The sequence below is a fragment of the Apodemus sylvaticus genome, chromosome 11, assembly GCF_947179515.1.
Source record: "Apodemus sylvaticus chromosome 11, mApoSyl1.1, whole genome shotgun sequence".
Classification (NCBI taxonomy): Eukaryota; Metazoa; Chordata; class Mammalia; order Rodentia; family Muridae; genus Apodemus; species Apodemus sylvaticus.
The window spans coordinates 99111582-99135097 of NC_067482.1; the positions used below are offsets into that span (position 1 = coordinate 99111582).

At 47.4% G+C, this 23516-nt stretch overlaps 1 protein-coding gene across 11 annotated transcripts in view; it reads left to right on the forward strand.

The window, feature by feature from the left end:
• Nucleotides 1-2401: 2401 nt before the first annotated feature.
• The window catches only part of Bcl11a (BCL11 transcription factor A), a 98242-nt gene continuing 77127 nt past the window's right edge, over nucleotides 2402-23516 (forward strand). For 3 of the 11 annotated variants that reach the window (XM_052198982.1, XM_052198981.1, XM_052198980.1), the window contains exons 1-2: nucleotides 2411-2988; nucleotides 9844-10176. In XM_052198982.1, coding sequence (XP_052054942.1) covers nucleotides 2934-2988; nucleotides 9844-10176 — 388 coding nt within the window. In that variant the 5' untranslated portion in view covers nucleotides 2411-2933. Of the gene's footprint in view, nucleotides 2989-5204; nucleotides 5298-9843; nucleotides 10177-23516 lie in introns of those variants that run through there. The other 8 variants (XM_052198983.1, XM_052198984.1, XM_052198989.1 and 5 more) reach the window with 8 other exon arrangements.

Sequence of the window (23516 nt, forward strand, 5' to 3'; positions counted from 1 at the left end):
AGATTCAAATCTGCCCAGCTTCGTCCTGAAGGAGTCTGACTCACTATTGTTACCTGAAGAGGTATTTATTTATTTATTTATTTATTTTCCGGAGGCCTCCAGGTTGCACCTTTCTTCTACTCACCCTGCAGAGGTCCACCCCTGTGGCCCCTCCCCTCTCCCCTCCCGCGGCGACAGTCATTTGGTGATTCTAAGGTTGGTTTAACAAGCAAAAAAAAAAAAAAAAAAAAAAAAAAAAAAAAAAAAAAAAAGCTGACCTGCTCTGAAGAACTCAGTGAAAAGGGGAAACGGTGCCGTGCAGTTACTGCAATAGAGTCTTCCTGCTCCTCAAACCGAATTCAAGACCCCCCTCCCAAGGAAAACCAACTAGAGGGAAACAGCACCCCCCAAACCAGTCTAGCCCACAGCTCTCCTAACGCTTGGCATCAAAACCTGTGTTTCTTCCTCAGAGGGGCCCGAAGCTTTGCCGAGTCAGGCAAGCCATTTTCTAATAGGTTTGAAACTTTCCTAAGACGCAGGAATAAAAGCCTGGAAGGCTGGGAGGTGGGCGAGCATGTGCAAGCCCGGGGCCCTGCCTTAAAACAATACAATCCCCCGGCGGGTGGGTGAATTTACGGAAATGACACCTCTCAGAGGAGGGGTGCGGGCACGCTGGGTGCCAGCTCTGGAGGGGAGGGGAGGAAGGCTCCAGGCTCTTCAGGACTCACAGACGTCCACCTGCAGCTCGGGTCTCCACCCTGCGCCTTCGGTGCCTCCCAGGGACTCTGTCCACCCCCCACCCCCACCCCCGCTCCCGCCCGGGCGCTGCTAGATTTGGACCCGGAGCGCGGTCTCTCTGGCTGCTGCTGCTGCGGCGGCGGCGGCGGTGGCTGCTGTTGCTGCTGTTGCTGCTGTTGCTGCTGCTGCTGCTGCTGCGGCGGCGGCGGCGGCTGCAGGGTGGTGCAGGCAGGCTGGGAGGCTGGGAGGCGGGAGACGACGGGGGACTTTGCAGCACGTTTCTGAATAAACTTTCCAATCGCAGGGGGTGCTGTTGCTGTATATTTTACGTAAAACTGAAAGTATCCCACGCCAGAGCGAAGCCCGCTTTTTGACAGCGGCAGCGCGCGCGCGCGTGTGCATTAAAGAGACAGGGGTTTATTTCCAACAGGTCTTTCCCTAATTTCCAGGGAAGGTCTGCAGAAGAGACCGAGGGGGGCTCCGGGGTCTCGGGTGTACGCGGTGGCTGCTGGCGCCTGGGTAGCGTGGCCGTGACCCGAGGGCCTCACCACCGTGGTCTCCCCGCAGCTCCTGCCAGCCAGTTTTCTTTCCTTTCCCCATTTTCTCTTTCCCCGAGTAACAGCATAGAACAATTGTGTTCTGTCCATAAGCAACATCTTTCTGTCCTTCGCTCAGTGCTTTCGCAGTTGCCCGGGAGTGGGAGGGGGTGTGTCCCTCCCCGGAATCAGGCTCCGGGACCTCCCGCAGCGCGGCGAGCAGGTTCCCAGAGACCCGGGCTCTCGGGGCTACCCGTGCTTTGTCCTCGGGCCGCCGACTGCTCAGAGGTGGACGCTTGGGCGCCTCGAGACCCGGCCCCGAGTGCTCCCCTCTGGGGACTGACACACACACCCGGAATCTGGCTTCTCGGTCTACGCTTCTCGACCTTTCTGTTTCTGCAAGGCTTGGGAGCTGGGGATTCTAGGCTTCTGTGGCATTCAGCCCCCGACTGTGTGCAGGGTCGCTCAGATCTCCGGGCCCTGACTTGGCCCTGGGGGCGCGCTCCCGGCCCTTGAGCCCAGGCCTGCGCCGCCAGCCTCGCCCCAACCGCCTCTCTCCAGGCGGGGTCGGCTTTCCCGGGCCCTGGCACTGGCCTTCCGGACACGCGACCCTCCAAACTTGGGCTGGATCGCTCTCGCCAGCGCGCTCCCGCACGCCTCCCTTAGCCCGCCGCGGAGCTCTTAACTTGGAGGCTCAGCTCTCAACTTCGGGTGATTTTTTCTTCCCTAGCTTTCACTGGGCAAAGTTTCCCGAGCACTGCCACAAGCTCGGGGCTAGCTCTCCGGCCCTCGGCGTCCCCTGGCGGGGAGGGGAAGTGGGTGTGCGCACGGAGGAGGGTGTCCGGGACCTACTCTACCTGGTTTCCCTCCGCCCGCGCCTCTCTTGACTCTGGGCTGCAGCGTCCTGGAGCACTCTGCCCCCACCCCCCACTTCAATAATTTTTCATTTTAGGGTCGGTGAGTGTGTGTATGTGTGTCGGGGGGAGCGGAGCGGGGCGCAAGTCTTGCTCCCCCTCACTCCTCCCTCCCACCCTGCCGCCCCTTTCTTCTCTCCGGGCCACGCCACCGCCGCGGCGCTCGCTGCGGCCACTGGTGAGCCAGCCGCCCCAGAGCCCCCTCCCCTCTGCCCGCCCCTCCCCCAGGGGCCGCGTCTGGCGTCTGCGGAGCCCCCCGCCCCGCACCTCCCCCGCCCCGCACTGGCCATTGGCTTGTCCTGGTCTCTTTTTCATGTCCAGCCCCTGATGTGTGTCCATTGGTGTGAGCTTCCCCTTCCCTCCTCCCCTTCTCTCCTGCTCGCCCTGCCCATGTTTTGTGTGTCTCTGTCCATCCAGACTCCTGACGTTCAAGTTCGCAGGGACGTCACGTCCGCACTTGAACTTGCAGCTCAGGGGGGCTTTTGCCATTTTTTTCATCTCTCTCTCTCTCTCCCTCTATCCCTCTTCTCTCTTCCTCTCTCTCTCTCTCTCTTTTTTCTTAAAAAAAAAAAGCCATGACGGCTCTCCCACAATTCATCTTCCCTGCGCCATCTTTGTATTATTTCTAATTTATTTTGGATGTCAAAAGGCACTGATGAAGATATTTTCTCTGGAGTCTCCTTCTTTCTAACCCGGCTCTCCCGATGTGAACCGAGCCGTCGTCCGCACGCCGCTGCCGCCGCCGCCGCCCGCCCCGCAGCCCACCATGTCTCGCCGCAAGCAAGGCAAACCCCAGCACTTAAGCAAACGGGAATTCTCGCGTAAGTAACCCAATAATAGTAATAATAATTATTAATAATCACGAGGGCGCGCGGGACGCTAAGCAAGAGTGAGGTTAAGAGAGGGGTGTGTGCATGCATTAAAATTTTTTCAGGTGAAAAACCTTCGGTAGTCGAAGTAAAAAGGGATTAAAAGGGGAAAAAGCTCCTCATCCCCTCTCGAACGAGAACCGTGTGCACTTTTGAGACGGCACGCACCTTTTAATTTTTATAAAAAATTGACTCCTCCTCTTTCCTTCTCTCCGCCGCTTTATTTCTTCTTTCAAAAAGGAACGCAATGATTTCTACCCCAGTTTTGCAAAAATAATGAACAATGCTAAGGATGCGGACACTCACATGCAGACCTGGGGGTGGGAGCTTTGAGGGAAAGGGGCTTGTTTCCACTTCACTATAGGAAAATGGAGGGAGGGGAGGGAGGGAGTCAAGTCTAAAAACAATTCCTGGGGAGAAAAGAGGTGAGACCAACCTCAGGACGCCAACGTGTGTACGGTCAAGTGTGCAGTGGGAGGAAAGTAATCACCCCCACAATAGTACGAAAGTGGGACTGTAGAAGAGGCCCCCGGCGCTTCCCAGTCAGCTGAGTCCGGAGAGAGGGGCTGCGGCGGCTGGGAAGGCCGGGTGACCGGGAAGGAGCGGAGTCGCGCCCGGCGCTGCCGTCTTTTGTTCCGGCCGGAGGTGGGTGTTTGTCCCGCCGCCTTTTGTGCGGGCTCCTCGCGTTTGCCCTCCTGCGCCGCCACTGCTGCCGAAGGGCAGGAGCAAGAGCCGAGAGAGGAGGCGGCCAGGGGCACGCGGCGGAGGGAGGGAGGGAGGGCGCAGGAGTCTCGCCGGCGGGTTGCTGCTGCCCACCCCTCCTGGGTGAGCCCTGAAGAAGACCAGGCGAAGATGAGCAAAATAAATAATAAAAAAAAATAAATTTAAGTAACGCAAGAGAATGTACAATTTCTTGCTCCCCCAAAGAAGCCAAACGTTCTGCCAGTCTTATTTTTCACCTCTTTCCTCGGATTCGTTCGCACCCCCACCCCTGCAGAAATTCCACAGTCTTTAATAGAGAAAAGAGAGGAAAAAAGAAAAGAAAAAAATCCCTGACACCCCTTCCCCAAAACCCCATCAAGTTGCAAACTTAGAGCGCCGGCGGCATGGAGAGGGAGCGAGGAACTCCCTCCTCTTACTATTTTTTGGAAGATTTTCAAAAAAAGTGGAAGTGGATTTTGATTGGGAAAAATCTCGTGTCTGAATGTTTACAAGCACCGCGTGTGCGGGAGCCTCCTGCCAACAAACAGACAGAGGACCGAGCGCGCCGCGGCAGCCCCGGAGCAGGCGGCCGCAGCGGCTGGGCCTCGCCCGACCTCGCCGGGCCCCAGTCTGGAGTCGGGATCGCCCACCCGGTGCTCGCCGCCCACCCGCCAGGCACCGCGGCAGGCCACGCTGCGACTCCGCCAGCCCGGCCTGCGTTCTGGTCCGCCCCTAGCACAATACCGAACCCTCCCTCCGACCTCTCAGACAGCGAAAGCCACTGAATGAAACTCGGTTTTGCAAAATATTTTTATTTTGTAAAGCAGCAGTAAAGGCGAGTTCTGCTGGTCTCCACCACGACACCCGGGATACTCTCTTAGATTCCTCTTGTCCTTAACTCTGGGCGGCTGAGAGGTTACCACGTGCTTTCCCTCCCCCCACCCCCCAATCTGGCCAGTAGCCTCTTGGACCAAAGCAGTTTCTTGGCTAGGTTGAGGAGGGGGCGGGGCAGGAGACGTGTGTTGAGTATGCATTTTGGGGGTGCAGGGTCCCCAGACTCAGAGAGCCCCACCTTTGGGTTCTTGCCCTCTAACCCTGGGCCTGCCTTGGCCAGGGGTTTCTGTGTGAGTTCCTATAAAGTGTTAGTGGCGGGGAAGATGATCTCCACCTGAGGTGTGCTGGGAGAGGCGGGTGGTGGGCACTTAGGAAAGTTTGAGTCCAGTAAGGAAAGGCATGGAGCCTCCCCCCAGTCCCCCTTCAAATCCTTCTTTCTCGCTTATGACTCTTAATTTTCGACGATAGCTTGAAGGACCCCCTATGTCTCTTCTGCATTTGTCGAGGGAGGGGTGCTCATGGGGAATTGAATTTTTCCCCCCTCTGGGCCCTGGAACTTGTCACACACTTCGGAAGCTCCCCCGCCCTGGCACGTTGCGGGGCCCTCCCTCTCCCCACCCCCGCGCATCTCTCCCTCGCCGCTCTCCCCCGCCCCCACTCCCACCGGCCGCGCCGGATACAGAGCAGACGCGGCGCGCGACGGTGTGAAGTTACAGCCCGGCCAGGTACCGGCGGGAAGGAAGGGCAGTGTTCGCAGGACTCGGGAAAGCCGGGACATTGGGACTTTCGGAAGGATGCAAAGGGGGGCGCGAGCGACAGTCTGGGAGGCGCAGTCCGAGCTGCTCAGTTCTCTTCTCCCACTTGGGGCTCTTCTGGGACCCTCCAGGCTGGGAGGGTTAGTCTCGCTGCTGTCCCGGGGAGGACACTGGACTAGGAGGCCAGATGGAGGGGTACGTGCAGGGATCACTTCTTTAATTTTCTGGGTGCTTAGAGGGCAGGAGCCTGCCCAGTCCGGAGGGCGCCTCACCTCCCACCCCCCAGCCCCGTCCTCAGTTACGTGGACTGAATGAGCCATTTGGTCGCTAGGAGGCAGAACAAGATCAAGAAAAGCTCCACGAACTTGAACCTGTACCAGAGCCTCCCCCACCCCCTGCCCGGCGATTCTCGGCGGGGGAGGGACGAGCGTTGGGAGAGTGGGGGTGGGGGGCAACGAGCGGTTAGGCTGAATTCCCTTTCTCCACCCCCCATTACCCCTTAGGTCTTTGTTCTTCATTTTGACTTAAACAAAATGCTTTTGGCTAGGGCCGTGGAGAAGCGCTGGGGCGCGCAGCCGACACCCCCACGTGCGTGAGGACCCGGGAGCTCCCGGCGGGGAGCCGGGTGCACTCTAGGGTCCTTTCAGGGAAGGCATTTTTGGTGGCGAGGGATGGAGAGTGCTCTTTCGAGCTTAGGGGCATAGCCGAGCAAGTTTGCCCTTGGCTTCTAGGTTCACTTTTTCCACCCCATCCCCGCTCAGAGCACAGGTCTCTGCGGCCAGCAGGCATACCGGACGGCTTGGCAACCCAACGCTCCCCCTCCCCGCCTCCTGCAGCTCTCGCCTGGAAGCCCGAAATCACAACAATAGTAATAGTTATCATCATAATGATGCGGGCTAGCAGCGTCATTAATAATGAATAACCGCGGTCGCCGCCTGGCGCGCACACGGTGCCCGGAATTGCGGGCGAAACACATTTGCACAGATCTTCCAAAGTAAAAGTGTTAGCCTGTGCACACAGGATGAATTTCAGGACCCGCGCTCGGGGTGTGCGCGAGGAAGCCAAGTCTTGATCAGGTTATCCAGCTCAGTTTTCCAAACCTTACTTCCTTTCCCCAACAACCGGCCGGTTCAAGGAACCGGCAGCTGCCCGGCTGCAGGGGCGTGGAGGCAGCAGCCCAGTCCCCGGGCCACCCGCCGCCTCCAATCCAGGAGTGCGGGCCCGGAGGCCGCTGCTGCACGTGTTCGCAGCGCGCGCGGCCGGAGCCTGCAGCCCGGAGGGAGGCTGCTTGCTTTGTGCCTCGGAGCCCGGGCGCCCAACTTCACTTTCAGTGCGGCCTCCTCGCGCAGGGCCCCGGCCCCGGGCCTGCAGCCCTTGGCTTTGCTTTTGTTTCTTTGCTTTGCCTCTCCGATTTTCAGCCTCCGTTTGCTCTAACGGGTGTAGAAAAATGCACTTGGAAAGCAAACTTGGGAGAGACACAGCTCCCTTCTCCCCTCCCCCAGCAACCCTGGTTTCTTTGCCTCTTCTCAACATTTCTTATAAGGATTTTGCCTCCTCTTTTTATGTTTGTAACGAGGAAGGGTGAGGAGGGGGGTGTTGGAGAGGGAGAAGAGAGAAATAAACATGAATATATAAATATATCGGTCTGCTGTCGCTGGGACACTGAGGCCGTCCAGTCTCTCTGGCTGAAAGCAGAAGCATTTTATTTCGTCTTCCTCTCCTTGTAGAGAGAATTCGCGGCTAATTATTGTGATGATTTGTCCACTCCCTTCCACTTCAATCGAGGACTCCCCGCTTTGTACCGAGTTAGGCCCAAGCTTAGAAAGGGTGGTATTGTAGGGGAGAATTAGGATGGAGTTGAATTGAAGGGAGGGGTAAAATGACTGAGGTTAGGAATGTTTTTAGGGGATGAGGAATTTGCATTAAAATACAGAGAAATTATCTGATGGCCAGAAAGGAAATGCTGATCGCCATTGAGAGATGTCAATGCAAATCACTAGGCTGCTTGCTGTAAGAGAATTGTATTTTCATATTTTCTTTGTGCTCCATTTGGTGTGATTTTTTTAAAAAATAATGCAGCAGAAACAATAAACACATGTTTTGATATTTCTCTGCACATTACTAGGCAAATGTTTTTCAGGGAGATAGATGTTAAATGCATTTCATACATTAGGATAGAATTCTTGGTAATTAGCAATAATTTACGTTAAGAGCATAGAAAATGTTGAGGTTACAGGTTTTATATCTGTACATTTGATCATTTTGTTATTTTCAAGAACTTTGCCTCCTATAAAATTAATTAGGTGAAATGTGGAGGTGTAATCAGCAACCTGTGAATTACCACTTCATTTCCTGGTTTTGATTATAAATCAGTTCAGTCACTGCGTTTAGAAGACTTTAACCAAGTCTGTTTTGTACCGAATTACCTTTAACTATTTGATATCTAAGAAAATATCCTTTTTGCTCCTAAATACTGTTTCTTCATTCTGAAATCTGTCAGGCCCTGGAAACAACAATAAATACAACAAAACCCAACATGAATCCTGATGATAGGATTTGCAAAAATGTTTTACCTTTAATAGAACAGTTCTTTCTTTCTTTTTTTTTTTTTAAACAAAACAAAAAGCCCTGAGCCTTTCAGTCTCTCAACCTCAGAACTTGTAGCCAAACACCAGCAGCAGAAAAGGCCACATTTGCCAATGTTCACTTAAAATCCGGAATTCAAGTGGCAGATATCATGACTCCCCACTCCTCACTTGCTCAAAATGAAAGCAAATGCAGAGAGAACCGACAGAGAGAGACAGAGCAGAAGCAGGCCCTCCGCCTGCCTCCTCTCTGAAGAGTGTGCTCCTGCATTCGCCTTTTGATCAGGATGCTGGGCACAGGGACACAAGTGCTGCCTCCGTTAGTAGGGAGATAGCCTAACCTTCACATTCTTCCAGTGACCTATGTTAAATTCGGAGGCGTACCAAAGGCTAGAAACGGCGCCATGTCCTACTTGGGCCCAGGTGCAGCTTAGGCAGGGCTCTCTCAATATTATTTCACCCAGCACATCTGGGAGTTACTCCAGATCTTCCCCCCAATACCCAGCCCGGGTAGGGTTGAAACAAATTTAACCTGAGTTCACTGGATTTTTGCACTTTATCAAAATCTGTTCCAATATTCTACACTCAAATTAAAATCTATTTTTTGATTCTCTGTGGCTTTAAGTTCATTAAATGTGAAATTGGCAGCTTGCTAAAGAAGGTCAGACTGATTAACTGTTTAAGACTTGTACATTTCCTGCTTCACGTTCACTAGCTGGCAGCATCCTGGACATGTTGCGTATTTTGTGGTTCTTTTTTTTTTTTAGGTTTTTTTTTTTTTTTTTTTTTTAGTTTTTCTTTTCTTTTTCTTTTTTAAAGATAGTATAAACGAGATTTTCCAGCTCTCCTTTCTCGACTTGCAAGGTTAAAAAAAAATGATAAAAGCTACTCAGATAGATGCTGGGGTGCAAAGCTAAAGGAAATCCAGGCAAACAGGAAAGAGAGACATGCTATCTTGTTATAACATTTGCTGGTGGTGATGTGGGCAGAAATAGTCCCATAATGAAGCATTTTGGAGCTCATTCAGAAAATTAGTCAACTTTGACTACATTAGGTAAAGCCTCTCAACTCAAGAAAGGATGCTCAGCCTTCTGGAGTGCGGAGCTTGAGTGTCCACTCTGATTTTTAATGTCACCATTAAAAATTTTGATGCCACCAAGCACAAACACATTTAGAATATTTTAGACATTCTTTTCCTCAGGATGAAAAAAAAAACTAATTGGCTTATTTTCTTAAGTACTCAGAAGGATCCCATTTAGGGAACATGTTTGGGAAGATGTGCCAGTGATTGTGATGGTCCTCGGATTTTGTGGCGTTGCTGAGGAGGGCAGAGAGACGTTAGCAGTGTGAGGCTCACCTCATCGTGATGGGTAGCTAGGTGAACGTAGCCCTGCCTTAGACAGCAGTGCAAATGTGGCAGTCCTGTGTGGCTGCAGCAGCCTTCTGTGAGGAGGCCATGTGTGTAGAGCCAGGACAGAGTCGCACACAAAGGCCGCCTTGCCCCTTCGCCTCCTCCTGTTCCGATCTTGGCACAATAGATAACCTACTGTGGGGGGGGGCGGGGGGGGCAAAATTGGCTTCAGTTCATGTTTCTCACGTAGTTATTATTTAAGCAGTCTTTATATTTTCTTGTGTTAACTATTAAATCATATTCTTTCTAAAGAAAGAATTTACAGCGTGTGCATTCTCCGGAGTTATCCAAGTCGGAGGGACTTCCCTTAGTACTTGGTGGCCAGCCTCACTGATAGATTTAATTATTGATACCCTCCAGATCACGTGCTGCCTATGTACACATTTTCTGGGTATTATGTAGAGACTGCTACAAACACTTGTTCTGGTCTAGTGAGGCAGGGGTGGGATTGAGAATGTATGTCCCCCCTTTTCTCCCCACTGGCTCCCTAATAATTGTGCTTTTGTTTCTTCAACCACAGCCGAACCTCTTGAAGCCATTCTTACAGATGATGAACCCGACCACGGCCCCTTGGGAGCTCCAGAAGGGGACCACGACCTTCTCACCTGTGGGCAGTGCCAGATGAATTTCCCATTGGGGGACATTCTTATTTTTATCGAGCACAAACGGAAACAATGCAATGGCAGCCTCTGCTTAGAAAAAGGTGTGGATAAACCGCCTTCCCCTTCTCCCGTCGTCGAGATGAGAAAGGCGTCCAACCCTGTGGAGGTCGGCATCCAGGTCACGCCAGAGGATGACGATTGCCTATCAACGTCATCTAGAGGGATTTGCCCCAAACAGGAACACATAGCAGGTAAAGGAGAAGCCCAGGAGAAAAGCTGTTTGCATGTTTTATTTTCGTTTGCAGAGGCACTGTAGTCGAGCAGGAAGGAGGTAAAGTCTGTCTGTATTTCTCTGTGTGACTGTCTGTGGCAGCCTTGTAATGTTAAATAGTCATTCCTGCTGCTTCCGTCCAGAACTCTGAAAATAAATGGTTTCCCACCTTACTGAGCCAGCTGCAGGTGGGAAGGGTCCACTTTTGACGCCCTCACCTGCCTCTGCCGACACCAGCACTCCCCTCCTCTTGCTTGCCTTCCCATTTTAAAGTGTTGAACCTAGCTCAGTTTCCAGTGTCCACTTACGGCCTTGGGATGTCTCAGAGGCAAGGTAACCACACAGGCATCTGTAGCTGAGCCAATGACTAGTCTGAAGGGCTGGAAGGGGTTAACTGAGCGCCAGGGCTAGCCTTGGATCCATACTAGCTGTCAGCCTGTACGGGCCTGTAATTAAACACGGCCCTGTGGTGGGGATGACACAGTGACCTTGACTTTAAGATGCCATTTCCGACTGGCCAGGCCGGAGTAGAGAGGGCAGTTGCTGAAGCGCACAGGCATGCTTACTCGAAAAGTTTAAGGGCATGTTGGAAATTTCAAAAGGTTGGTTTGACAGGAACGGCTGCTCCCTGCAGCCTGCCTCCTCAGCTCAGTGATAAATGCTCCTCTGCGCTCTCTCTTGTCTCTGATGTGGTTTTGACAGATGTATCTTGATTTTGTTTGTGGTTTACACAGCCACATGTCACCCTTACAAATGTCCAGTCCAGACTCTCCAGTTTCTTCCCTAGCCTAATGCAAAAATTTTCTTGGAAAAAAAAATGCATGCACATATTTAACAGCTCTCTCTCTCTCTCTCTCTCTCTCTCTCTCTCTCTCTCTCTCTGTTAATTTTACCAAGGAGGTAGCTAGGTGTGTGGGTTTCTTAGCAGCTCCAGGGAAAGGGAATTAGAAGCTAACAGAGGGACTTTAATTCCCTGTCCTAGTGATAAACAGCAACACTAGGTAGTAGCTCTTAAAACACTGTTTGCTTTAGCACGTTAGACAAAGCAAAAGCAGCTTCTGTGGTGACAGGATTTCCACATCTGGGAGACAGTTCCTTCTCTTCATTGCCCCACCCTCCAAAAGCAGGTGTGTTCATTTTTGGAAAGGTAGATAGATAGTCAGTCACAAGACTTACTGGATCTTGTCTCTGATACAGTTGGACCATGGAGTTGAACTATAATAGGTCAGTGATGGGGGGGGTAAATGTCACACTGCCCCTCCCCCAAATCTGGAATTTGATCGTTAAGATCGAGTGTAGCATTTTCTATCTTTTTTTCTTTTGTGCTTTCTGCAACAATACTCAGCTATTTTCCTTTAGTGAAGTGAGGAGTCTGCCTGCCTGGAGCGCTACACGAGTCAAGTGCTTTTCTAGAAGCCACCACATTTAGCTTTTGAGACGTGTAGGTTAAGATTTTTATCTCCCCCACCTTCCTGTAGGATATGGCAATGACCATTTCCATGTGCTGCCTTGTGCCTGGAAGGAGAAGGAACAGAGGTGTAAGGCATGATTAATGAAGCAAGAGCAGGCGGAAGGGGATTTGTCATCTTTGGAGATCCAAAGCCTTGCTAAATCACCAAATATGGAGTAAGGCTTGTGTGATGTAACATCATATTTACATATCGAGCTGCTCGTTTAAAAGACAAAACACAGTGTCTGTCAGGCAAGAATTAAAACCACACTTACTCTTGAAGGCCTCAATAGCTTCTCAGTCTCAGGTTAGTCAGTTTGAAAATCAGGGCTTCTGTATTTAGAAGGCTGAGGGAAGCCTTCAGACAGTTAGGGCTTTTTACTTGTGTAGTTGGGACTCTACATGGATGTGCAGGGAAAGAAATAGCCCTTAACTGGTTGTCATAAGAATTCCATGATATTTCAAGACTATTACGGTCTGGCAGCAGAGTCTAAAGATCCCCTTCTCCCTAAGAAAAAGAGAGAAAGGAGAAAGGGTGCACATTTGAAATCTGTTTTGCAGGGCTAACGGTGCATTGTTTCTCTGAAATGGGAAGCCACCTAAGATGTCTCATGTATTCACAAGTATACACGTGCAATCCAGGTGAGGGAAACCTCTCGTGCACAAGTCATTCATTGCAACAGCTCAGCTCTTCCGTGGCGTTTAATCTCCTGCTCTGACCCTGGCATTGGCTGAACATAACCAGCATGGCCACATCTCAAAGTGAGATGTCAGGAACTAGAACCGTGACTTCTCATAATTCACAGTAATAAATTAAGGCATTCCTATAGTGAAATTAACATTCTACTATTGCACATAAATTATGATGCTCTGGTGCTCCTGAAACAAAGTTCTGGAAAGATGACAGTGTACTCTCAACTGGTTTCCCTATGCCGGCGCTCCCACGATTCCCAACAGCAACCATGCAGTAGACATCTGAACTGTGTGTCATAAGGAGAGAAGTAGTGGTCTGTATTGGGGAAGATATATATTGATGGATGATTGCAAGAATATGCTTGGCAACTACATGAAAGACAGTCATTTAAGCATGCTGGGCAGGCAAGGCTTTATGAAATGGTAGAAGTTAGATTTGAGTTCACTGTGTGCTCTGTGCCATTTTACAGGCAGGAAGCAGGAACGAAATCTTCCTAAGGGAAGCCTAGAATTGGGGACTTTGACACAGTAGAGTAAGAGAAGCAGTAAAGTAGCACGCATGTTGTTGGTGCTCACGCCTCCCAAAGCTGACCACTCTTTTTTTTTTTTTTTGATAGGATGCTTTTTACATGATAACTAGATGGATATGTTTGTGTTCTCATATGCCATGCATATGTGTGTTACCTATATCCAGAAGCATTAAACAAAGCTGGCTTCTCCATTTTGTTTAGATATTCAGAGCCATATATAATATATGTGTGTGTGTGTGTGTGTGTGTGTGTTTATGAGGCACAGAGACCATTTTAGCAGTATTGATTTAAATGGCTGTTAACAGCTTATATAGTGTGGTCCAGTCCATCAATATGCATGTCAAATACCCAACATCAGATAGAAGCAACCTTTGACTGATGGAGCTTTCTATATATTTTTTGAGTCTTTTATTTTGTGATGAGTGAAATACCCATTGAAGATGAGTGGGTATACAATTGTTTTATTTCACAGAAAAGACCCCAAACATCATCTCACAGTGTCAGTCTTGAAGTCTTGGCTCGTAGCACACAGGGATCTTTAAATTAGGATTAGCCTATCATAAAGTTAGCTTTTAAACAGAATGGGAGAACAGAAGCCTGCTGAAGTGCAGGGAAGCCTGCTGCTACTGATGGGGAATTGTTTTTTTCCCCCAACATCCAGAATACAGGCATTTCCACGGGGTGTTTGAAATCACCTGCCTACACAGAGCAGCTGATATCTGGATATGTGAGACAGGGTTTCTATGGAGAGGGAATTCTTAAAAGTAATGATATTAGCATGTTGCCTACAGGTGAAGCAGGCACTACACTCGTGCTTTTCAGTCTACAAAGCCGACTTCCCTTTCCTTCTCTGTGCCCACTCCCATTCAGACAGAACTGGAGGATGCATTTGTATATTAATTGTAAATGAGACTATAAATGGCAGTGTCTTATTATAGTTACTGATTTTTCGTTTCTCTTTATCTGTATGATTCTGAATAAAAGGAAATACTGATCTATGAAGCTAATTTTCAGTGTGGCAGCAAACCCAGCAAGCCCCACCGTTCAGAAAGCAAAGCAAAGGCTGGCAACTGTTCCCTCCAGAGCCCAGCGAGCAAAGAATGTTGTTTTGTAACAAATACTTAGCATTTTCATAGGGAGGCCGTGCTTGTGAGGCATTACCCACAGACGGATGTTCCTGGGACTGAGTTCTGCATCCAAGCTGTGTTTGTAAATAGGACAGAGAGAGACTGTGGATGGGCAGCTCAGAGGTTTTGTCAAAGTACAATGTCAGAGAAACTCTAAGTCACACTGTAAATAGAACTGTCACAGTGACTGCATGGTTGAGCTGCAGAAGTGTCCTACAATTGTTGGCATTGTTAGAGGACTTTGGAAAGCTTAATTAAACACAGGGGCTCGCATGGCTGCTAAATTTACTTTGGAAAGACAAAAAAGAAAAATAAAATCTAACATATAGAAGATCCTGAGGATCTCAAAGTTCCTCAGATGCCACCCTCTGGGTGGCACAGAAAAGATGCATTGCACATCTTCCTGGCATCTTTCAGAAATAATAGTTTTGAGAATAGGTCCACGTGATATGGAGAGCATCCTGTGTGTGATGTGGAGACTGTACTCACTCTTCTGTCTCCTGCTGTTACAGACAGTTAATGTAAAAATGGCCTTTTATTGGAAACACAAATATGTATTCACTTCAAGAATAGAAGCAGAGGGGGACAAAGTCTCCCTCCCGATCTCTGTTTATTCTGTGAAAACTAAAACAAACAAACAAAAAACCCCCACGTGCTATAATTTCTCAAATCAACCCATCCTTGTTGTGGGGCAGGTTGTACACTTTTTTTCAAGGAGCTGAAGCATTGCTTCACACACCTTTCTCCCACGGAGTGTGGCATTTAACTGTGGGGCTATCCATGGGCTAGAAAACGGAACTGGATGTACAACTGTCAGGCTGGGTCAGGACAGGCACCTTCAGCTCAGAGAGAGGCGAGTTGGGGACATTAATGGTACATTTTAGAGTCCTGGAAAATCATTAGTTTCACAGTGTAGCTTCCATCTTTGGCCAACATGGGGGAGCTAAATTATGGCACAAAACAAACATGGAATGCAGATTTGAGATTTTCAGGCTGTCTTCCTGGCAGTGTTGAATAAAGGACATGGGCAAATGGTTTTGCATTGCTGTCACTGAGTAAGAAAGTTTGGCTTTCCTGTGGGGGGGGGGGAGATGTAAGATTGAAGGGGGAAGAGCACATGGAAGATGTCACTGGGCATTTATCTAATCTACCTCGGCTGCATTCTTTCTCACACAAGGAAATTATTTGACAAAATGGACTTCAAGATCCAGTCCATATTACATACAGTAGTACTAGCCTCTTTCAGTAAAAGCACTTAGCATCAAGCTGGACCCAGTTTGGCACCTTGCCACAGTTTAGCGTGAGATTTAATCACCAAGGATCTTTGGTACCTTTCTGCTGGTTCAGATTTCATTTGGGTCATGGCTATGTCAGCACTGTAGCTATTTCAAAGAAAAAAAATATAATTTTTTTTTTTAGTGTAGGGCCCATTTTTAATATTTCAAACAGGTTTTTATTTTATGTGTCAATTTGGAGGACGTTAATAAAGTTCATAAAATATGTGCAGACCATATAATTTAATGGAGAATGATCGGTATTTTTTATTTGTAACACAAATAGAGAATTGACCACTGTACCCCTCCTCTGTTCCTTTAGTGGCCCAGGTAAATCAGCGCCCTTAAGCTGCATTCCTTTTCAATGCCAAGAGTATGGAGGCCCGGCCAATATCTGTAAATTTACCTTTGTAATTTGCCATGTAGTTTTTACAACAATGACCTAATTAATTTGAGCACGAACCATATTATTGCTACTGGACTCATTTTCTGTCACAAACTTAATTTCCAGGAAATGTAACCTGACGAATAAGAATTCTTTAGCTCTCCACATGTGTTCTCTGAGACCAAAGGCAAATTTAAAATAATAATAATACTACTACTAAAATGTCAGCATTATTAAGGCCAGTATGCTTGATGCCAAACTCAATTTGAAGCTGTAAACATCAAACTGTATTTCTAATCAGTTTTAGAATGTAACATATTCCACATTGGAGTTCCTGGATTCTGTCTCCCTGCATTTTACTGGCCAGCTGCACCCCCCTCTCCATTTTTAAAACATTTCAGCAAAGGATTTTGCTGTTCTTAGCAGGGTTAGTAACTTGAGGTCTATTTCTGAGCTCATTCGTCATTCTGTGATGGCATTGAGTTAGGTTGGCAAGGGAAGGATTTGAGGCATGGGGGGTGGCGAGGTCACTTCTGATCCCAGCAGGGAACAGGTGAGCTTCATTTGCCTTTACAATAGGCGCACCGTTACTGCCCCTTGGAGGGGCTCTCAGGTGCGGCTCAGATGGGCGCATGTAAATGCCCTGTCAGATGTGGAGTCAGAATATTAATGCTTCCTCCACCACTGCACCATAATAAAGCCGTACACAGCCAGCTTAATATGCAGCTAGGCTAGGGAATTGTATAAACTTAGAGAGCCCAGTGTGAGAGCCGGCGATGGAAGAATGCGCTCTCGTGAAGCTACAGTTCCCAGCTTGTTCTGCTTTGATCTATAGCAAAATGAAAACATCATCCATTCCTTCTTGCAGAGCTGTCCCCCAACTCAGCCACCTCCCAGTCCACCGCGCTAGGCTTTTCTTTCTTTCCTTTTTCTTTTTCTTCTCTCCCTCCCCTCCCCACCTCCATGTGCTGGTATGGGGAAACTCAACATAATTTGTTTCATATGGTTAATTACAGGCGTTTGAATATTTAAAATTTAAAATAGCCACAGTTCCAGCTTTTTCTGTTAAAAAGTATGTGATTCGAACAAAGGGATTACAGTGTAAATATTTGTGGCGATTTGCAACACCCTTCTTCTCCCATTAAACACACACACACACATCCACACATGCACGTGTGTGACACACACACTGCTGATTTAAGGACTCCTATATCTTTATTTATACTTCTTTTTAAAAACCTACTCTCCATTGGATCTCCATTAAAATATTTTTCCATTATATTTTTGAGTCTGTTATTGCTTGAGGTTTTATAGAGAATTTTTATAATGTGTTCATTTAACAGAATCAACAGCTGTCAGAACCAGTTGTGGTAAATCCACAAAACATACAAAGAAAAATACACAGGTTTTCCTGAAACAAAACACTTGGAAAACTAAGCTGCCAGAAGTGGAGAATTAGAAGTTTGTCGACAGGGAACGGAGGTTTCTGCTCCCCTGCGTGCCCCAGGGACTGAGCAGGTCTGATGCAACCCTGCTGGAAAGTTTACCTGGGCAGGTCGCTCCTCTAGGGCAGTGTGCTGTGTGCAGCTGACATGTGCACCGGAGGTAGGCTGGGCCTTCCACAGCTCCCCCAGTTCCCGCCTCTCTTTCCCTCCTTTTGATCTACCTAGGTAAATACTAAGGTCTCAAGGGTGCTAAATACAAATTATACTCACTTAGAGGTGAGATGTTCAGGTAGAGACTTCTGTAGGAGGTGAGAAAGGCACTTTGCACGAGCCCTCTCCAGACAGGCTCAGCAGCCACAGAGTGTTGTTCAGAACCAAATCAGTCTCTGCCAGGCGATTCCCAATGGGGCCCTGGAGCAGGTATGTTGACGAAGGAGGATACCTGGGGACCTTTGGCCACTCACAATGAGTTTTTGTTTATAGCCTCACTGTCGTTAACATTGGTGAGGAACAATTACACCTACAATTTGATCTTGACTTTAGATAAAGACAAATTCACCTATTAAAAACTCCCAGTAAAATCAATAACGGACTGTCTGCGAAACCCGAAGAGGTGCTTTGAAAACAAACACAGGTGTTGCTGCTCCTCCCCGACTCTTCCTTCATTTTTTGTTTTCGAACTTTCTAAAACACACAGGGAAGCCACATCTACTAAGCACAGGCCGCCAAATTCATATTCATTAGTCGTTTGTTTTCTTGCTAAGTAATAATACATTCAAGAATGTTAAAGAAAGCAGTCACACCTGTTAATTTTAAGGGAAGATCCTTAACTAGTTGGACACAATGCTTGACTTGCTGAATCTAGTCTTTTATGTTTCGAAGGCAGAACAGCTATCTCATTGGACAAAAGATAGAGCCTCCTCCATCTCGACTCCACGTATGCATGTCATGATTTCATGACATGCATACATTTAAGGGGCTGGTCACAAGGAACTGTTTTAACACCCCGCCCCCCAGCCAACAATCCTTCAAGTTTACATTTAACACAATGCATTAACCAACGCTAAAATGAAAGTCTCAGGAGCCTCCCCTGCTTCATCCCACCTTAAGATTAAAAAAGATTTTTCTTTTACATTTAAAAGTGAGCACTGACTACTGAAAAAATCATTTCAAGGCTGAAATTTTTTTTTAAATAATAAATCGTAACCTTCTCATGTTATGTTTTTGTTATGTTAAGGGGGAAAATCAATAAGGAAAAATTTAATTCTGATAAAGATACTCTTGGATCTTTGAAAACAACTGCTGTCCTTTTAACTAAAACATTTGAGCAGCTTCAAAGACTATGTATTTCTTCTGATCTTAGAGCTGTGTGACTGGTAGCAAGCAGGAAAAAAAAAACCTTATTCTACATACAAGTGGATTGCTTAACAAGTCAGCACAGACACGTACTTGTTTGTACAATAGAGATAAAAATTCCTGTATAAAAATAATTCAGCTGCTGACAGCAGGCATTGTCTGTGGACCTGTCTTTTGTTCTGGTCCCAGCTCTGGGCCCTCCTCCCCTGCTATCTCCTTGGGGCAGCCTGCTGCCTGCAGACTCCTGACCACAAGTTAATTGCTATATATTAAGTATATAGGTATTGTATTTAAAGAGGGCTATCCCAAGTCCTGCATGCCTCTCACTCTCCTGTGTGACTGTGGCTGCTAGGGGGATGGTAGGCAGCAGCTCTAATAGGGGGAATGACTCTCAGGCAGTTAGGGGAAATTTGGCCTTCAAGTCCCATTTGCTCTGCAGAGTAGTATCAGCCTCTAAACTTTTGTTTTTAATTTAATTCTGATTTACCCTGTCAATTCCCATCACGGCACTCACGGAACTCTACTCTTGTAGAGTAACATTAGTGTCAAACAGAGTTGGTCAGGACTACGGACCTGTGGCTTATACAGGTGGTTGTGAATGAAGGTTTCATCCAGCCCTGTGTCCCATTATTTCTGATAAGCATTAAAGCTAGGTGTGCTAATGTGAGTCAAGGAACCAGGACTTGAACCTGAGGTCCCCATCCCTTTTCCTTTATAATGCATCCACAAGTTTTGGTAAGATTAACTGTTTGAAAAGTCTGAGCTAGTGATGAGGGAGGGTGGGGGGGCAAGAGTGGCAGAGCAGTTCAAACAGATCTCTGCAGCACAGAGCCTCTTGGGTCCAGCAGTGGGGCACCCAGCATGGCCACGTGACACCCAGCATGGCCACGTGACACTTGGAAAGTTGTTGGCAGTGTGGCTTGTCCGCCAGCTGGGGGATGACTTGATCACACACATCTGGGGGGATATTTGGAGGTTCAGGGAGAGTGATACATTGGGAATTCTGCCACTAGGCATCTTTTTTAAACGTCGCAAGGTTAGTGAAGTATCAGCATTCAAGGAGAGGCTTCTCTAGACTGGTGACTGGGAAGCACGAAAATCCAAATTCCCACGATGCTTCCTACTGACTGGGATGGGCACTGCTGGTGGGTGGACACACAGCTTTCTGGATGTCAGCTGATGTCTGCATGACCCTTTCCTCTTGAATTAAGTGCCACCAGTGCAGTCAGGGCAACATATACCAAAGGACAGGATGCTTGCTCCCAGAAGTAAACCAGACAGCGTTCTCTGCCTCGTATTCCATTTCTGTGCCTTCTTGCTCTCTTCCCCTTGGAAGCAGAAACTTCTAAGAGACATGCCACTCCAAGCTGATGAAAAAGCTGTTTTTCTACCACAGTGGATGTTTACACAGAAGAGGCAACTTGAGGGGGAAAAGGCTTTCTGGGAGGGCGGGGAACGCGTGGTAATCTGTGCTGTTGGAGGACTGTGTGGTGTTGCCTATGAGCAACTCTGGGCTGTTTTTGATAAATTACCATGTTTAGAGATAGGTTTGGCTCTTAAGGGCTTAGTTTTATGAACAAAGTCCGTAACGATGTTTGCAGCCTCTGTCTGTCTCTTAGCCCCTTTGGCTTGACTAGAGGCTCTATGTTTAGTTTAAGCTCAGTCTGGAAGATATAACAATTTTGCATTAAAAAAATGAGGAAATCATAGGAAGAAAAACCCTTTGCTTTTTGGATGAATCTTACTGATAATTTGCTAAAGCTCATTTGAATTTTAAGCACTTCTTTAATCTTCAAAGGCTAAATTGCTTTATGAATATGCATGGTGTGGGCAGACTTCAGTTCATTACCTAGTTGTAAATTCTAATGACCATTAGGTCCTTCCAGTAATTGCGAATTGTTTTGCATTTTTGATTGGCCTATTAACATGTACATTCGGTGAACATCAGGCTGGCCTGTCAGCCTGCTGAAGGAGAAAAAAAAGGTGAAAATTGTTTATAACACCAAGATTCTTAGATTTTCAATCTTGCAAAATTGATGATGTAAAAAAAATTAAAGCAGTGTTTTTTCTTCTCAAGATTGAAAGTTCACCAAGAGATTTGACATATTTAATTTACATGATGACTTCGCACTCCTTCATTAATGCAATTTGCATATGAAGCTGTTGTTAATCACTTTTGATCATGTTTTGTGTATTAGCTGCCTCAGTGGCTCTCCTCCTCAGATGCCCCAGTAAAAAGGGGCAAAATGATGCATCTTCTTGCCAAGTTTCCTTTAGTGAATTGAGGAATTAGAAGTCTAACCTTGAGTAATTACATCTGTTTTATCCGTTTTCTTTTAACGTTAAGTACAGTTTGTGGACGTGTTGGCTGGAAATTGTTCTCATTTGGGGGAAGAGACTGTAAAATTTAAGTGTGTGATTGAGACCTGTCCAGAGACACTCAGAAAAAAATGGGTTTGACTGTTTCTTCTCCCCAGATGCTGCTGGGTAGCTTCCATTGTTAGTAGTTTGGTGGCAGCGAGGCCTGGTGTCTTAGCATTAGCACTGTGGCATCGGGCTCCCCTTTCAGAAGGGAGAAGGGACAAACCTTTGGAAGGTGCTTTGGTTGCTTTTAAATAAATGACTACAGCTCAGCTGTGGCTAGAAACTGGGCTAACGTGGCTCTTTGATCTTGTAGGTCCTGTGAGTCTGCTGCTCTGGGCTCTATTGTGATTTCTCCTAGTTGCCAAAGTAAACGGGGCCTGGAGATAGATGCCCCTGTGCCTCCCTCCAGGTGAACGAGGCCTTGCTTGTGAAAACAAGGTGTTAACTAACGGTTTCCGATTTTTGAGAGCCTGGGAGCTTGGCGCCGCTTGCTCTCTCCGTGGAGTGGTCTGCGCTGTGTTTCTGATGCTTGCCCTTGGCTTGCGAGGTTACCACTGGTTAGCAAGCAGAATCAGAACACTGAGGCAGATATTCTGATTAAAAGGAATGTTTAATGAAAGAACATAAATTGTGATGGAAAATGAAGAGAGTGTGAGAAACACAAGTATAATTTTAACCTCTGAGGGCTCCAGCCTTGCCCTACTGTGACTTCCGTCCATACCATGCTAAAAGCATGCTTCAGTTCAAAGTTGTTAATATTCAGCTGGGAAACAGTATCCAGAACACAAATAAATTATTAAGTGCATGAACTTTTTCGGCAGTAAGATGAACTGATGGGGTCCATCTGTGAGATGCAGGGGCTTTTTATTTGTGTGTGTCGACCGATTCTGCCCTCTCCGACTTCACAGCCTTTGGTCTCCGGCCAACTGCATGCATAATTGATTCCACACGCACTATCATTTTCTTGATGTAATTGCTTTACTAAGATATGATGAAATCTAATGGAGAATTTGCTATTTGAAAATGGGCAAAAAAGAAATAACAGCCTTCATATTCTTATGTCAGGGGTGAGAGGGGACTGGAGAAGGGAGCGTTCAGGTGATCTAGGATTGGAGAAAACACAAAATGGGTAAGAATATCTTAGATAGTGCTTTAGCATCGTGGGCTGTGAACAGCAAGGTCTTTGTGACATATGGAGGCCAGTGTGTAAATCTCTCTCCCTCTCTTTCTCCCCTTCCCTCTCTCCAACCCCCTTCATTCCTTCTTTCTGCCCCTCCCCCAAACTTTACAAGGACAGGATCCTAACAAGGCAGAAGGTAAACGGTTTAGTTCCCACAGCCTTCTTATTCAGCCCATCCAGGAGTTCTACTATGCCAGCTTATTTAACTTCCAGGAATGTAAATGCTGACGCAGCCCTAGAAGCAGCAAGAAAGATGACAGCATTAGAGTTAAAGGCGTGCTCGAGGGGTGGCCATGCTTTTCACCCAGCTATAGCAACACGTTACATTGAGACATAATGTGAGTCAGAACCGACTGGGAGCCTCTGCTTGTGTGGCGTACACATTTCCTTCTAATAGATTGGCATGATCTAGTGCACTCAGGGAAGATTGGTATGTAACGGAGAAACCGCATACACGTCAAGTCCGAAAATGATTCTGTAGGAAGTAAGTGAAAAGTATTAGAATTTCTTAAATCACCATTAAATTTTGTTGGTAGGACAATCTCATTAACTCCTTAAAAATCACGTGAAGCTTTGCATAAGCTGCTCCGGAACAGTTTATGAGAGAATTTACAGATGTTGAAACATCATTCTAATCCAGCCCTGCTCATGTTTTGACTGAACCTTACAAACACTGCTGTTTCTCAGAGTCCTCAAAGGGAGTCGAGGGGAAGGCACGTGAAGTCTGTCCATCTCACTGTGGCAAACAGACTTCACGTGAAGCCATAATGAGTTACACATGACCTCAAATTTCATCAGCAAATACACACACGTGTCAAGGAATTCTCTGTCTGTCTGTCTCCTTTTTCCTTTCTTTTATTACATACCATTTCTATAAATCAATAAGCCAGGCAGACAGTAACTACTGTAAGATTAAATCTAATGTACAGAACTATGCAGAAGCTGCTGTTTTAAGGAAATATTAATACCATAGTCACCAAAAAAATAGAATACAAAAAAAACAAACCCCAAAACAATTAGAAGCAAACAAACCCAATGCAAAACCTATAATTACCCCCCCAAACCATTCTTTTTTACAAAACTGGAAATGACAGAATAATTTAAAAGGTGTGGGGGGGTACCCCTACCTTCTGAGTGCAAAACTTCTGTCTATTAATAGACCACCAGTGAGCTAGACTGTCTTTGTGCCTTGGAATGCAAAACGACGGAAATAATTAGCAGAGGAACAAAATTCTCAAAATTTGAAGAACTTGTGTGATTACTAGGGGTACAGTGAAAGGAAAAATGCAAATTTCCTCCTCATCTTAATTAGATTCAATTGTTCTGTGGGTGTGTTGGATTTGGGGGGAGGGGCAGGGCAGGGCGTGCTGGACTGAGGCAGAGGCTGGTGGTGATGCTGGTGGTGAGGCTGGTGGTGAGGCTGGTGGTGAGGCTGGTTTCCTTGACCAGTGGCAGGGACAAAAGTGGCTTCTAGCACTGGCACAGGGTATGCTGCCTTGAGCCTAGTACTGATGCC